We start from the raw sequence: 14,512 nt of genomic DNA, 5'->3' as shown, positions 1-14,512 counted from the left end.
TACCATCCCCAAGCAAACAGATCACTAGAATGTACCATCGGGTTCATAAAAGGCAGCATCCCACTGGCATTGGCTTCAGGTTTCAGCTCCTTTGACGCAGCCCTGGAATGTGTACATACACATAGGTTGACACACACCGTCCTCACAAGAATGTCACCAATTCACATGTTATGGGGTAGAAAAGCAGCATCAGCCCTGGGCCCTGCATGGTTGCCAAAGGTGTGAGCGAATACCACATTTTGTAAGGAAAGACATAGCATGGAGCGTAAGGAGAGCAAATGACAATTAGAAAAGGTTGTATGATGACAGAAGAGCAGTGAAGAGAATCTCAGTGGGTGATGGGGAAGTGACGCATAAAGGAACCAACCATGTTCTCACTGATGATGATGGAATATGGAATGAGTAGTAATGTTCGCAAAAGGAAGGAGGAGAAAACTCAGCTGATGCCTCTGCAAAACAATACCCATCAATGACAGATTCCCCACCATCAAGGCAAAGTCACACAGACAAGACTGTTTCTCCTGATGCAGAGGAGCTCCAACTGGAGCCATTCATAGAAATTGACATTTGTCAAGAGAGCAGCAGTTGCGCAGCAGAAGAAATTGGAGAGGGACTTTATCGAAGAGATCCTTCCAAGTTTGAGTGCTTCCTATTTGGATACATAAAGACCATCTCGGACCAGAAAGAAGCCAGAATGATACAAGGATTATGTCATGGACTAATGTACCCTTGTTCCACCAAAGGGAAGGAGGTAGGTGTCGTTATGTGTATCGCAAGATGAACCAGACGGCTTGCTGGAGTCTCACTAGACCAACAACTTGAGAAATGCTCGGCGTGGCTTGGTGCACAGAATTGCAGTAAGCTCTGAAAGGAAAGGATGTGACCTTCTTGCTTGCTCACCTAATCCTAGTATTTACAGATAAAGATGCTAACATTTGCTGAGTGAATTACCATCAGCAACTTCCACCAACTCTGATACTGCAACATGTGTTAGACTCAGTGATACAAAGTCCTTTCCCGAAAAACACCTCTGGTGAGTGTTCTCCATCGAGCAGCAAAAAGCCCCACCTGCTTTTCTTTGCTTCATTGCTGGCAGAGATCTGAGGACAGGCTCTGCTCTGCCACATTACCTTACCGAATACAGTAATACAAGTGATTGGTTTACATTTTCTAGAGTATGCTTATTTTGATTCACACAAGTGGTGTCTAAGTTACCCGCTCAGGCATAGAGCCTGTTAGAGCAACACAGAATATGTAGAGGCAGAAACAGAGAAACATAGTTAGAAAGCCCCACACAAACATAGAAATCACATGCACACACACACAAGGCACAGAAAAGTTATGATAGCCAAAGAAATGAAGATATAATTAGACAGACACAGCCAGAGAGTTCGACACACAGACAAACAGTTTATAGTGATTGCATCGAATGCCAAAGCAGCAAATGCCTTAGCATCTAAATGCATTTTTATTCTTTTTTATTATGGGGGGGTCCCCCAACCCACGTTTTTTTACCCCTTAAAACCCATTATAATTCAAATAAAACCTTTACCTTTGAAAAAAATGCATTTGATGCTTTTTTCGATGCATTTTTTTGGATGCTTTTGGCATTCAATGCTTTGTATTTGATGCAATGACTGGATACCAGACAAACTGGTAACTATCAAAAACAAATATACAGACACATGCACAGTTATGGAGACAAATAAGCATGCCTTAAAAATACATTGACAAACACAGACACAGAAATCAAACACATACATAAACAGAGACAGCTATATACTCAAACACACACACACACACATCCAGATGTAGACAAAGCAGACAAAGATAGATATAGGCAGATAAACAAAATATGCTAACGGACAGCCATCAGGCCTACAGATAGATGCATAGATATACACAGACAGCTACCAAAAACAGACAGACATATAGATATAAAAAGATCGACAAAACTGACAAACACCGCCAGCTCAAACATGAAGAGCTCCCCTTCCACGTCTTCCTTGTGGATAATCCATTGGACAAAAATGGCAATTGGTAGGATCTCTGACAACATTGGGCGTTGTATCTATACAGCTGAAGCTTAGCTGTTTGCATACGAACATTTAAAATAAGGAATCGGTTAGCATGTATTTAGTTCTGAAGCAGTGTGCTTCCTTTGCTGCTGGCAATAGGATAAACGATTGGCAATGTAGCAAATGTACAGTCATTTGGGACTCTCGCTGTAGCTACTGTTTCTCTGCAGAATTGAAAACTGTCACTGCCAGTGTTCTATACTCAAACATTGTGGCTATACCAGCCAACATTTGAGTATGTTTGTCTTTTTTGATTCCCCATTATACGTGAATTGGTTATTTGCCTGAAATGCTGCACATCTGCGGTTATAGCTCAGGGGGTTGTTAAGCTTTTGCTCCACAGGCCCAGCATGTTCAAGTTCTTGAGTACCCATATTTATTGGTATCACATGTTCAAGCATGCACAATCTTCAGTGCCATGGCGGGAGATCACTTAAAAATATTTGGAAAGACCCAAGTATTAACTGTGAGGTAATCTAACTTACCCAGTTAGTTTACTGCTTGCATCAGTTTGGTAATGTAGTCAGTCCATAAAAACGATTGGAGATCTTGGAGGGTGGGGGATTTGAATAAGTGTTTTTGGAAAGAGTCCTGAATTGCTGTCTAAAATTAAAATTAAAATTAAAGATGATTCCCATGTTTTCCTGTGTCTGTGTTTGAAGGTGTAGGTTGAGTTCCTAGAGCACCTGACCAATTAAATGGGATTTCCAGATCTGATATACTGCCCGGGCTTCTTAACAGGAGGGGTTTCTATACATTAAAGCAAAGTTTGGTAACTACCACCCTTGCTTCCTGTGCTCTGGTTGTTATCAAGCCCAACAAATAGAATTGTATTTTCTAATGTGTCATAGGCTGCTGAAAGGTCTACTAATAGCAGCACTGCATCCTCTTCCCCAGCCATGGTTTTAAGTGGGGGGTCCTTTTATGTCGGTTGGGTGGTATAAGTGCTCCTGTTAGACTGAAACATGGATTGGTCCATTCAGGAGTGGTGGGCTTAGGATGAGTCTTCTGGTACTTTCGTCTGTCCAGTATCTGCTGTATTCTCTAAATGTTATTGATGACGAAATTCGGAATAACTGCTGTCAGTTCCTGTGTAGTATTTATTTTTTCATTGATTTGTTCGGAGTTACTACGTTCTCTGGGGCATTAAACAGAGTTCTCTTTTTTATACTGGGCTTCACAGATTCTACATGCATAGTGCCTTTGTTTGGCACTTTGTATTACTTGTTGATAACCTCTTGCCTTTCAAAGGAATGGCATTTCGTCCTCCTTCTGATTGGATGATATCCCTTTCTTGTCCTACTTCCTCCCTTCTCCCCTAAAAGTGAATAATTCTAAACCATATCAATTGTCCATTTGGTCACTTTTTGGCTGTTTTTTCAAGGATGCCTGGGCCATGGTTTTCCAACTCCAGAGCTATGGCTTGAAGAATAATTTCTAAATAATCAGGGTTTAGTTTGCTGTTGGGGGTGGGGGGGGGATGAATCTAAGAAAATGCTGCTGAAATTCTCTTTTGTCAGTCTTCGAGGTCTCATGAGAGATTTTAGCTGTTCGCTGTCGAATGTGTACAGCTGCTTAATCTTTTAATTGGCGGGGCGCAAATATTTCCCACAAATATGCCTGAGCAACCCAGTGGAGTCTCTCCCCTGTGAAATGTTTTGAATAATGGCTTAAAATGATGCAGCACACTTTCTGTGATAAACTGAATACAAAGGAAAACAGTTTGCAATTGGTTTTGTAGGGTAGATCATGAAGAAGGTCAACAGATGCAAGTCAACAACAATGCACAAGAGCATTTCCTAACACATTTTCATGATGCCTTTGCCTACAAAATATGCTTGAATAAAAATATTGTGATGCTGGCTGTACCAATATATGCCAATATTCTTATATAAGAATATACATATGCTTGTTTTATGCATAATACCAGTAAGGATACTATAAGAAAACATCTCCATGCTAGCCCTGCCACTAGATAGCAATATCCCCAAGTAAGAACATACTTCTGTTGGCTGTACTATTATAAATGCTATGCCACAATTAAAAAAAAACGTCCAAAGTAGCTGCACCAATGAAGGCCATGCTAAACACGTAATAACAGTTATCATACTTGATTTACCATAGATGCCCAGTAAAAAATGCCATGCCAAAGTAAGAAATTGCTATACTGGCTGCACCAAAATACCATTCTAGACGCGTAATAACACTTATTATGCTTGCTTTACTATAGATGCGCAGTAAAACATGTCATGCCAATGTAAGAAATAACTTGACTGGCTGAGCAAAATAATGCCAGTCTTTACCATAAATACTCAGTAAGAAAATGCATGATGCTCTAATATAACACTCCCTTCCCCTCACCCTTTCCCCTTTCTGCCCAAATAATCAGTGCCCTGGTCCAGCAAACACAAGCACATGCACACACAAATTCACACAACATTCACTCACTCCATTCACACGCGCACCCCTACACCATCCACATTCTTTTTCACACGCTCACCCATACAATATACACACACTCATTACACGCAACTTTAAAACTAATCTTATCCTTCTGTTCTGATCTGGATGCTCCTCACCACCGGCACCTTCATGAAAGCTATCCATCTCCCACAGCAAAACCAGAAGCCAGGGAGAAAAGAGTGCTTCCTGGTTGCTGCACATTCACGCAGGAGTCTAGTGCTCCTGAAGCACTGCCTCATGCTGTCAGAATGTGTGCGGAGGCAGAGGAGTGCCCTCTGTGCTCATTTAGAGGGGCAGTTCTCAAGCCTGCTTCCCCAATGGACCATGCAAAGATGGGGAGGCAAACCCTGTGGCTTGCATTGTCTTAATAGACATGTGCGCTGGGGAATAGAAACTGTTTCCCTTTGACAGTTTAAGCTGTAGCTCCTCCATAATGGGTGAGCGTACTGGCGGGTCCGGTCCATCACCCATTATGGATGAGCTGCCCCACCCCTGATAAAAGTATAGAGGTGAACAGTAATAACAGTATATTAAATAATAGCAAAATAACTCTACGGGCCTGATTCAAGAAGTGTTTTCCTATGGGATGGCGCCATTATAAAATGCTTCTGTGAATCAGGTTCTATATCTGCTCTATATCTGCAGTACAATTGCAATGTACTAAAGAAAAATAGAGGCGTATGGGCGGTGTAATTATACTAAAGAAAATCCTAATATATCTTTATCTGCAATGTAAATAGCCTGCACTACAGTATAGGACAATCTGTGTACATTTGCATTTTAGCAATGGTGTATTAACACATAGAAGAACACATATATACTTGCAGCGTAATTACAGTGTATCGAAGTACGGTATGCACATTTGCACCTGCAATGTACTTAATGAGTGATATATAATAGCACCATTGATCAGTACAATACGTCTGTTTTTGCAGAGTAAGTACGAGGTACTAAAGTACCGAACAACAGATCTCTCTATCGACAGTTCACTAATAATGTACTGACGTATAGAAAAGTCCATGGGCGATGCCATAGTGTACCGTGGTATGAATCACTACACATGTCGGTCCAGTGAAATGAAGTAAGCTAAAACAAAGAACAATGTGTTTGCATGTGCAGCTCAATTGCAGCGTGCTATAGTATGGAATACAAATCTGTATCTTTGCTTCAACAGCATACAACCAATCATGTTCAGTCTGGAATGCTGAGCACAAAATGCGCTTGTTTACTGTATGCATATTATTACAGGGATTTAACGATTCAGAATCACTGGTGCAGACTTACAAGACTTGGGATTAGTTGCACGGGCCAGGCAGACAGATCGGACCTGGAAAGAGAATCACAAGTGGGTTGAGATCATATTTAAATCTGGAACAACACATATGCATTACCTCCTTCAAGTTGAAGTCAGATTGCCAAAACTAAGAGAAGTGTGTGCTAGCGAGTAGCCCAAAAAATCCTCCAGTCTGGAGGCTACATAGAGGTCAAACGACGGCACTATTGGGCACTATCCTGCTGGCAGGGCGAGTTTCCCTTGCCACCCCACACAAATTAAAAGCTTTGGATACAGAGTCGGTGGAGGTATAACTCAATGCCAACAAGTGATAGATGGAATGGTTTCAATTACTAATAACTACTGGAATTGCCTCTGGGCAGCTACCACTGTCTTGTTTTTAATTCTTCTGTTCCATTGCTCTTGGTCCTACCCCCAATGAGAACAGCCCATGCCGAACTACTAGGCCACATCCTCTTTTGTGCAGATGCCAAAACTACCAGGCCCTAACCCCTTTTGTGCAGATGCATGTGCTTTGGCATAGAAGCAATGTGACCTAACAGTTTGGGTTGGACTTTTTTGAGTGGGTTCCAGGCTGATTTGCATATGTTGTCTCCCGTTGATGGCACACATGGGGTCAAAAGAAATTGAGTAGAGAGTGGTCCAGAGTACCGGTTCCAAAGTTGGACCTCATTCATGATGTTCAAGCAGGCTAAGACATGTCTGGGCTTCTGTTTTTATGCAGAAGAGATGTGGCTTAGAAGTTTGGGCTAGACTGCCTCTTTTTGGGTGGGACCAAGACTGATTTGCATAAGCGTGCCCCCGTTTTGTAGGACCAGATGGGCTAAACAGTGATGCAATTGAAAGTTGCAAGTTGATTCCATTGAGCAGATCAGGTGCGCGTTTTACTCTACAGATTTGCAAGGAAATTGACATGCAATCATCTCCCTTCCCTCGCCATGGGGAATGAGCTATCGCTGACAACTGGAATCCTTCATGTGCTTAATGTATTACAGTTTCTACTTGCTGCAAATATGGATTCTCAGAGCCCATAAACAAAGGTGTGAAACAGCCAGAGTTGGAACCAGCCTGCGATCCAACCTACAGAGTCACAGGGCTCGGAGCCATCAAGCAAACACCATCCAACAACAAGCCATCTAACTACTGAAAAGCACTACCTTCCTGAAAAACCCTAAATCGGAGGTTATGTGCAGCCACTGATAACCATGGAAGCTATTCCACTGAGTGTATCACTTACCTACTTCCACTCCGGAGCTCCACAGCCCCAGCCCTTCCTGCTTCTTCCTACCGTTCTCTTCTGCACCCCACACGCACCTTTTTTGTAATCACCTGGACGTGTTCCCTTTGCACAGTGGTCTTTTGATCTCCAGACAGGTTTTCACTGTATACGTCACATACATACTACATGCATATGACGATTAACAAGTGTTTGTGGATGGCGCGCTGCACGTCACGCTGCTTACAGTAAGGACGTTTTCATCAAGGGTATAATAATCAGAAATAATCAGGATGTGAGATCCTACAAATCAGCAGGCTATGGTTCTGAACAGAAGAGTTTATTTCAGAAAACCACAAGTGTTATAGTTCAATTAGTGTACATAGCTTTCGATAATAATGAAAGGCTCAAAAAGAACGGACAATAGTGATTGAGTTTGGTGGAAATACAGAGAGGGTATTTACCTCTTTTGTGTTGAGGTACAGAGTTCCACCTAAAGGCACAGTGGTATACAACAGTTAGAGGAACATGTACTTATACAACAGTGCACCCGGGACATAGGGTGGTCCAGCGTACCGTAAACACGGGGTGTACACAACATAATCTACAAGACATTCACAAAAAAGGGTATTTGCAGTTGTGTCACTGAGGATCGACACGGGTGTGTTTCGGCCAGGAAGGCAGGATTGTTGCTTGGATGGTATTGGCCTTCTTCAGGATGAGCACCAAGTGTGGTGTAGTCCGTTTTGTCTGTGAATAGAGAAGGATTTGTGAGGATCTCGGGGTCTAATTGTGTTATTTAGTGTTTCATAACTGAGGCCTAGTGTTGCCATATCAAAGGACAGCTTACCTACTGCTGTGGTAGCAGTGGTGATGCTGCACAGAATCATCCAAGGGAAAGTGCTGGATGGTAGGTGCACGGAATGCACTGGGGGAGCCGTGGGTTCCTGAGGTAACAATTTGGTCAGGATCCAGTCAGCTAGAGGAGGGCCTAAAAAGGTCCCTCGTCTGAAAAAGACCAACAATGGATGTGAGTATAAAGCATTGGTACCAGCGTCTAGGACTTGGGTGAGGGTGTCCCTGGTTTGGTGGACACTGTAGGACGTGGTGAATGCCATACATACATGGACGCTCCAGGGCGTGTCGGCAACATGATGTCAACTATTGCCTTAAGTGATATAGGGCGTGGAGGGTATTACCGACCCATTAAAATCAAATAAAATAGCGCAAAAGTAGTGCCTATGTAGAGAAGTGCGTCCGAAATGGTGGTGCGTCTGTGTTCTACAAATGGGTCACAGTGCGCAGGAGGGGGCGAAAAGCAACCTGTGGTTGCTGTGCACATCATACCTTAAATGTTAACAAGGGCCCACAAGGAGAAGGAGGTGGTACCGCTATCGTAGACTCCCCGTGAGTGAGTAAACGGATCAGTGTAGAAGGCACTGACTCTGGCGGTGTGAGAGCTAGATTTTGGCACTTACCGCGAGCCGTGAGAGCAACATGCGTCGTCGGGGAATCTGCTGCTGTAATGGTAGCTGTAGCAGGTAGATGCAACCCGCTTGGCTAATAAGCTAGTACCAGAGTGGTGTCTGGGCCAATGGCACCGGTGGGGGAGGTGCTAGGACCAATGGGAGTAGTGCACGCCATTCCGCGAATGGACGGTCTCGGTGGAGGACTGAAACTACTGGAACTGCTCAAATCTAGCTCTCACGCTGCCAGACTCAGTGCCCTCTACACTGATCCGTTTACTCACTCACAGGGAGACGAGGGACCTTTTAGGCCCTCATCTGGCCGACTGGATCCTGACCAAATCGTTACCTCAGGAACCCACGGCTCCCCCAGTGCATTCCGTGCACCTACCATCCAGCACTTTCCCTTGGATGATTCTGTACAGCATCACCACTGCTACCACAGCAGTAGGTAAGCTGTCCTTTGATATGGCAACACTAGGCCTCAGTTATGAAACACTAAATAACACAATTAGACCCCGAGATCCTCACAAATCCTTCTCTATTCACAGACAAAACGGACTACACCACACTTGGTGCTCATCCTGAAGAAGGCCAATATCATCCAGGCAACAATCCTGCCTTCCTGGCCGAAACACACCCGTGTCGATCCTCAGTGACACAACTGCAAATACCCTTTTTTGTGAATGTCTTTTAGATTATGTTGTGTACACCCCGTGTTTACGGTACCCTGGACCACCCTATGTCCCGGGTGCACTGTTGTATAAGTACATGTTCCTCTAACTGTTGTATACCACTGTGCCTTTAGGTGGAACTCTGTACCTCAACACAAAAGAGGTAAATACCCTATCTGTATTTCCACCAAACTCAATCACTATTGTCTGTTCTTTTTGAGCCTTTCATGCTTATCGAAAGCATAGCCTGCTGATTTGTAGGATCTCACATCCTGATTATTTTTAATTATTTGTTTATTATGTGCCCCCCTGGGTATATCAGGACTCCGCCAGGCGCCCTTATTTTTACTTGGTTTTCATCAAGGGTCCATCACTGTCTTTCTAGGACCTAAATAAGAAGTCTCAAGTTGCCCGTGTCAAACCTGAGTAGCTCCTCCAATCATGTTTTCTTCTTTGAATTCTAATACTTACTCTTCATTTACAATGGAAAATTCCAAGTACCAGAATACGATGTAAAAATAGGACTGAATAAACTAGCACACGTGACATATGGCAGCGTGAAGTCTCCACAAACACTCTCATCCCAATCCTGCAGAATATTCTATGTGACCTTAGCCTCCTATCCAAGGGAGCCAATTTGGCTTCATTTTGTGGGCATATATTTAACCTTCCCCATCCTTACCTTCTATACAAACCACATAATTTACGCTGCTCACACTACAGATGGGATGTGCTTTGGCAGCAACTGTTTTAAAGAGTCGATGAATTGTGTCTGACAGCCTGGCTCTGGGGATCGGAGAAGGAGCCTGACTGAAAACCATTCCAAGTCCCCGCTCTGGCGAGAGATACTTTTCTGCATCCGCTGAGCCCCCTCTATTCAATAACTGTTTGACTGAGTGTGCTCATTCACTTGGTGCACAAGGGGTGGACATGATCAACACTGCCCACAATCACACAGTGTATATCAATGGTGGTGCTGGGAATGAATGGATTCACAGAAAAACATTAGAGGGTACAGGCCAGCAAGATCCACCAATCTAGCTCCAACATGGGGGGGGCGCTGGCTCCATTGCAGTGGGTGTATTTGAAGGGTTGGTTGGCAACATTCCAAAGCGTGCACTGCCTGTGCGTAACTGTGAAGCCGGGGGCCCAGCTGCTCTAAGCTACCATATTACCTATTGTAGGTGTGTTTTCTAATGAGGACTAGCTCTGTGTGCACATGCGCCAGTGAGGTGGGAATCCTTCTTAGATTCTGGAGCCTCAAACTTGGAGTCAGAAAATGGATAACAGAAAGGAAATTGTGATCAAATTAACCTTGCGCCATTGGAGGTTTTGGGAGGAATCTGGCAGATCCATACATCTCAAATTTAGACAAAAACAGCTTAGATATGTCTGCTAGTTTACAATAAGGATCTGATTCAGCACTAAGACCTACAGCAGCTGAAGTAGATGAATAATGGGTTGTGGTCGTTTGTGAATATACGTTGAGGATATCAGACACTGACATGAGTGAACCAATTTAAGACCAAACATGTGGTCTGCTAAAATCAGTGACTACACAATGGATTACTCTCAGCTGATTTGCAACGATTTTGAAAACTGAACAAGATACTGGACCATGCAATATACAGTAGCTGCTCCAGCTACATACGAACACGGCGGTATTTATTGATTATTTTAATAGTAATAAATGTATGAAATGGTTCTCCCGAACCAAACAAAAAGTCGTTTACATAGGTCTCGTCCTCTGAGGAATCAGAAGGGGATCCTTCCTAAAGATTTGGATGCACAATGCAAGTTTGGAAGGGTGGACAGATTTACATGCAATGCGGTGCACGCCTTTTTGGTGCTGCCAATTCGGCGTGGGCCGGTTTGGTGCGACCGCTTTGCCGCGGTGGCCAGTTCGGCGCACCCATTTCAGCGCAGAAGCCTTTCTGGCACCGCCGATTTGGCGCGAAGGACTTTTGGACGTGGCTGACATTGTAGCCACGTCTAAACTCCCTCACGCCAAATTTAAAAACATTTTTTTTTTCAAATGTAGCACGTTGACCGGTACTGAGCCTGTCAACGTGTTGCATTTGAAAAGAATTTGGGGTCAAGTGACTGGCGTGAAGTGTGTGGAACATCACCGTTAATCAAGAAGGCAGTGCAGCTGTAGTTGTTTATATACACACACTACTGCATAATCCATTGCATCCGTTCCCACCATTGGGCAACTATGACATACTGTGCGCGTACCAACTTCAAACTTGGCGTGAATAAGCATTCCGTTTACTCTATTGCCAGTGAAATACGTTTTTGTAGAGGGATTTTGCTCACTTTTAGGGCTTTTGTGTTTTGATTGCAGTTCTAAGTGGAGGTGGTGCGTTGATCTCCTGCAAGTTCTGATCACCCCCTCTGGGGCAACTTCTCTATCGTGAGGCTATGCTAGATAGGGGCTCCCGGACTCACATGCCCGCCTGGATCTCCCTGGAATGGGTTCCAGTAAATGACAGCCATTTTTAAGGCACGCCAACCCGCAGTACCCGTTTCTACAGGCTTCCAGGTTCGGAGCAGGATGATTTGGCAAATAATGATTTGGAAAATAATGCTATCCGTGCAGGATCACATAACGCTTCCTAATTTAGAAGCCGGGAATGGATTTTGACCTTGGATTTAGCACCTGACGAGTATACTGTGCAGTTACCACTTTCCTCCTTCATCTGGTCAGGCCTTTACGCAATTGTTATTACACAATCTTTTGCGACTTTATGCAAAAAAGAGGAAATACATCTATAATGGGAAACATACAATATTGTAGCCTGTTGTGGTAAATTTGCATTGCAGTGTTTGGGCGGGTAAGAAGGATGGGCCAGTTTCACATAGGAAGTTAACGTAATTTGCTGAAGATCACATAATTTACTGCAGTGGGGATGCTGGGATTTGAACTCAGATCGCCTGATTCCAGTTCTTGAAACGTACAGAGGCAAACACATCCTGAGCTGGGAGTTGAATCGGTGGCAAGGCTTAAGGCAGACTGCTTTGCGGCAAGGCCCAGTGTGTGTGTCCATGATGTCAGAGCAGAGTAAATCACGCGATTCATTTTTGATGTCAGAGGAAAGTAAATCACGAGTTTAATTTTTCATTTTTCAGTAAATCTGACACAATGGCCCCTCGCGCCAAAAGATCCCAGCGGCGAAACCTTCCAGCGCGAAACTGGGCGCGCCAAAATGAGCGCGCCCAAATGTCTCCTGCGCTGAAGCGGTCGCAGCGAATCGGTCCGCGCCAAATCGTCCTGCGCCGCATGCAATGTTCCCATTCTGTATAGGCACGGATCAGTGAAAAAAAGAATGCAATTCTTCACTGAAGTCAAAACAGTAATTGCTCCCTGAGTTTACAAGGGTCTGTTCAAGCACTTCAATTATATATTGTGCTCTCTGGCATGAAGCCCTCAGAGTAATAGGCATTCCTAGATGTGGGCGCGTTGCTGGCTGTGTCTGTGGCAGAATCTCAGCTGGAGTCCAAAGGGGTTTGAATTGTGACCACGGGGGGTGGCCTAGACCGCTCCTTCTGTACGTGGCTTTGGAAGCACTGATTGGCATGGGTCAAGCTCCCTTCTGCATTGGCAGTGACACGCTCAAATAAGAGGGGCTTGTAGACGCAATAACCCTGCCAGTTAAGAAAGATCCGTACAACCTTTTCCATTAGATTTGCTGTTCTCTCAAATATTGGTGACACTTCTGACTACAGAATAACCATTTAGAAACTTTGGTAGAGAGGAGGGGTTCGAGTCAGTAACGGTAAATATTTATTTGAAGAAATGCACATTTCCTCTTGTAACATGAAAAAAAAAAAAAATAGCCACTCACCTGCTGTCTTGGGAAGAAGACTAAGTTGCACACTGTGGTCCCCAGCACGGCCAAGACCAGGGACATGCAGGCACAGAAGAGCAAGAGCTTCCAGCTAAGATTGGCGTGGGTTGCCTGCGGCGTCCCACTGTCACCGATGAAGATCTCTGTCTCCTTGGGATGTCTCTCCACTTGGGAATTACTCATCCTGGACAGCTGAAGGCACACACACCCAGCACGGGACGCAGAGAATCCTTGAAGCCAATTGGCTGCAGAATTACAGACGCGCAGCAGTCATCCGGAGTGATGCATGGAATGAGCCCAGCCGCAGGCGATGCAATGACTTGAGGACCTCAAGCATGCACAGTAATGCAAGGGCCTGAAGAAGGGGTGTGGGGGGGGTGGATCAACAGCAACAGGGCAAGCTGAAATTGACAAATAAATGCAAGCACTCACAGCAATGCAATGGACTGAGGAAGGAATGCTGGGTACATGAGAAGGCGCTCTTCCAGAGCCTGCAGGCACGGACATATGATGCAATGGGGTGAAGCTGCCACTCTCAGAACAATGCAGCTGACAAAGGTGCAGTGACCGGGATAACAATAATGCAATGAACTGGTGAGTGAAAGGGCCAAGGCAATCACATTACTGAGGACTCCAAAGGGCCACACCAGTGCAATCCACGAATGCACAGCCAAAGGTGCAACGCAGCAAGATGTCCAGTGATGGGCTATAAGCAGACAGCTAGTCGGGGCAGCAGAGAGTAAAAGGGCTCCAGCGGCTTAAACGATTTAGCAGAGAGGCCAGTCAACGAGGTAGGAAGGAGCCGGGAGCACCGTGACTGCAGCGCTGAGTTATCCTGATGAGGAAAGCTTGCCCTGAGCATCCCTGGACAGTCGGGGAATTTATAGAAGCAGACGCCCGCCCACACGCGCCTGCTAAGTAGGGGAGGCAGGCGGGATAGTGGAAAGTGTTGGGCTGTTGAGATTTCTCTCTTTCCAGTCTCGCTTTCTATTTCATCACAGTCTCGCGAAACCGGCAACAGTGCAAGCTTTCACGTGGCAGCGCGCCAAGGGCTCGGCCTCCCTCGACCGAGATTGCAGAAGCAAACCCGGGGAATCCTGGAGCGCGCGCGCCTGGGACCATGTGGCCGACCCAGATCCGCAGCTTCTGAGCTGCAACCCGCGGCTGTTCACACGGGGAGAGAGAGAGAGAGAGGCGAAGGGGGTTTTCTCTCGGACAGTTTCCGTACATCCCAAAAGTGATACTTAGTCCCACCGCCATTTCCCGGCAGGTGCGTTTGTTTTGAGTTCGTGTTTGTGTTATTTGCCGAGAGGCTGCCCTTTCATTTGCATAAAGACACGTGTTGTATGTTGCTTGGCCCCAGTGCTTTAAGGTCCAACAAGGGTCGTGTATTAAAGGGTTCTGCTCGTGGCCCAAATGGGACCAGGAACAATGCATCACTCTACCCTGCAATCATGTATTTTGGGTTAC

General features: G+C 45.0%; 1 protein-coding gene across 1 annotated transcript in view; it reads right to left on the bottom strand.

The window, feature by feature from the left end:
• LOC138534052 (tumor necrosis factor ligand superfamily member 18-like) overlaps positions 1 to 14,020 on the bottom strand; it is a 38,930-nt gene extending 24,910 nt beyond the window's left edge. Inside the window, exons 1-2 of the mRNA XM_069641192.1 lie at positions 13,040 to 14,020; positions 5,826 to 5,868 (exon numbers count right to left, since the gene is read on the bottom strand). Of these exons, the coding sequence (XP_069497293.1) occupies positions 5,826 to 5,868; positions 13,040 to 13,225 (229 nt within the window). The 5' untranslated portion in view covers positions 13,226 to 14,020. The remainder of the gene's footprint in view (positions 1 to 5,825; positions 5,869 to 13,039) is intronic.
• Between the last annotated feature and the right edge of the window lie 492 nt (positions 14,021 to 14,512).

Source organism: Ambystoma mexicanum, chromosome 1q (genome assembly GCF_040938575.1).
Source record: "Ambystoma mexicanum isolate Mex_15411 chromosome 1q, UKY_AmexF1_1, whole genome shotgun sequence".
Taxonomy (NCBI): Eukaryota; Metazoa; Chordata; class Amphibia; order Caudata; family Ambystomatidae; genus Ambystoma; species Ambystoma mexicanum.
Note: the sequence above shows the minus strand (reverse complement) of the source record. Positions and strands in the feature narration are given on the sequence as shown.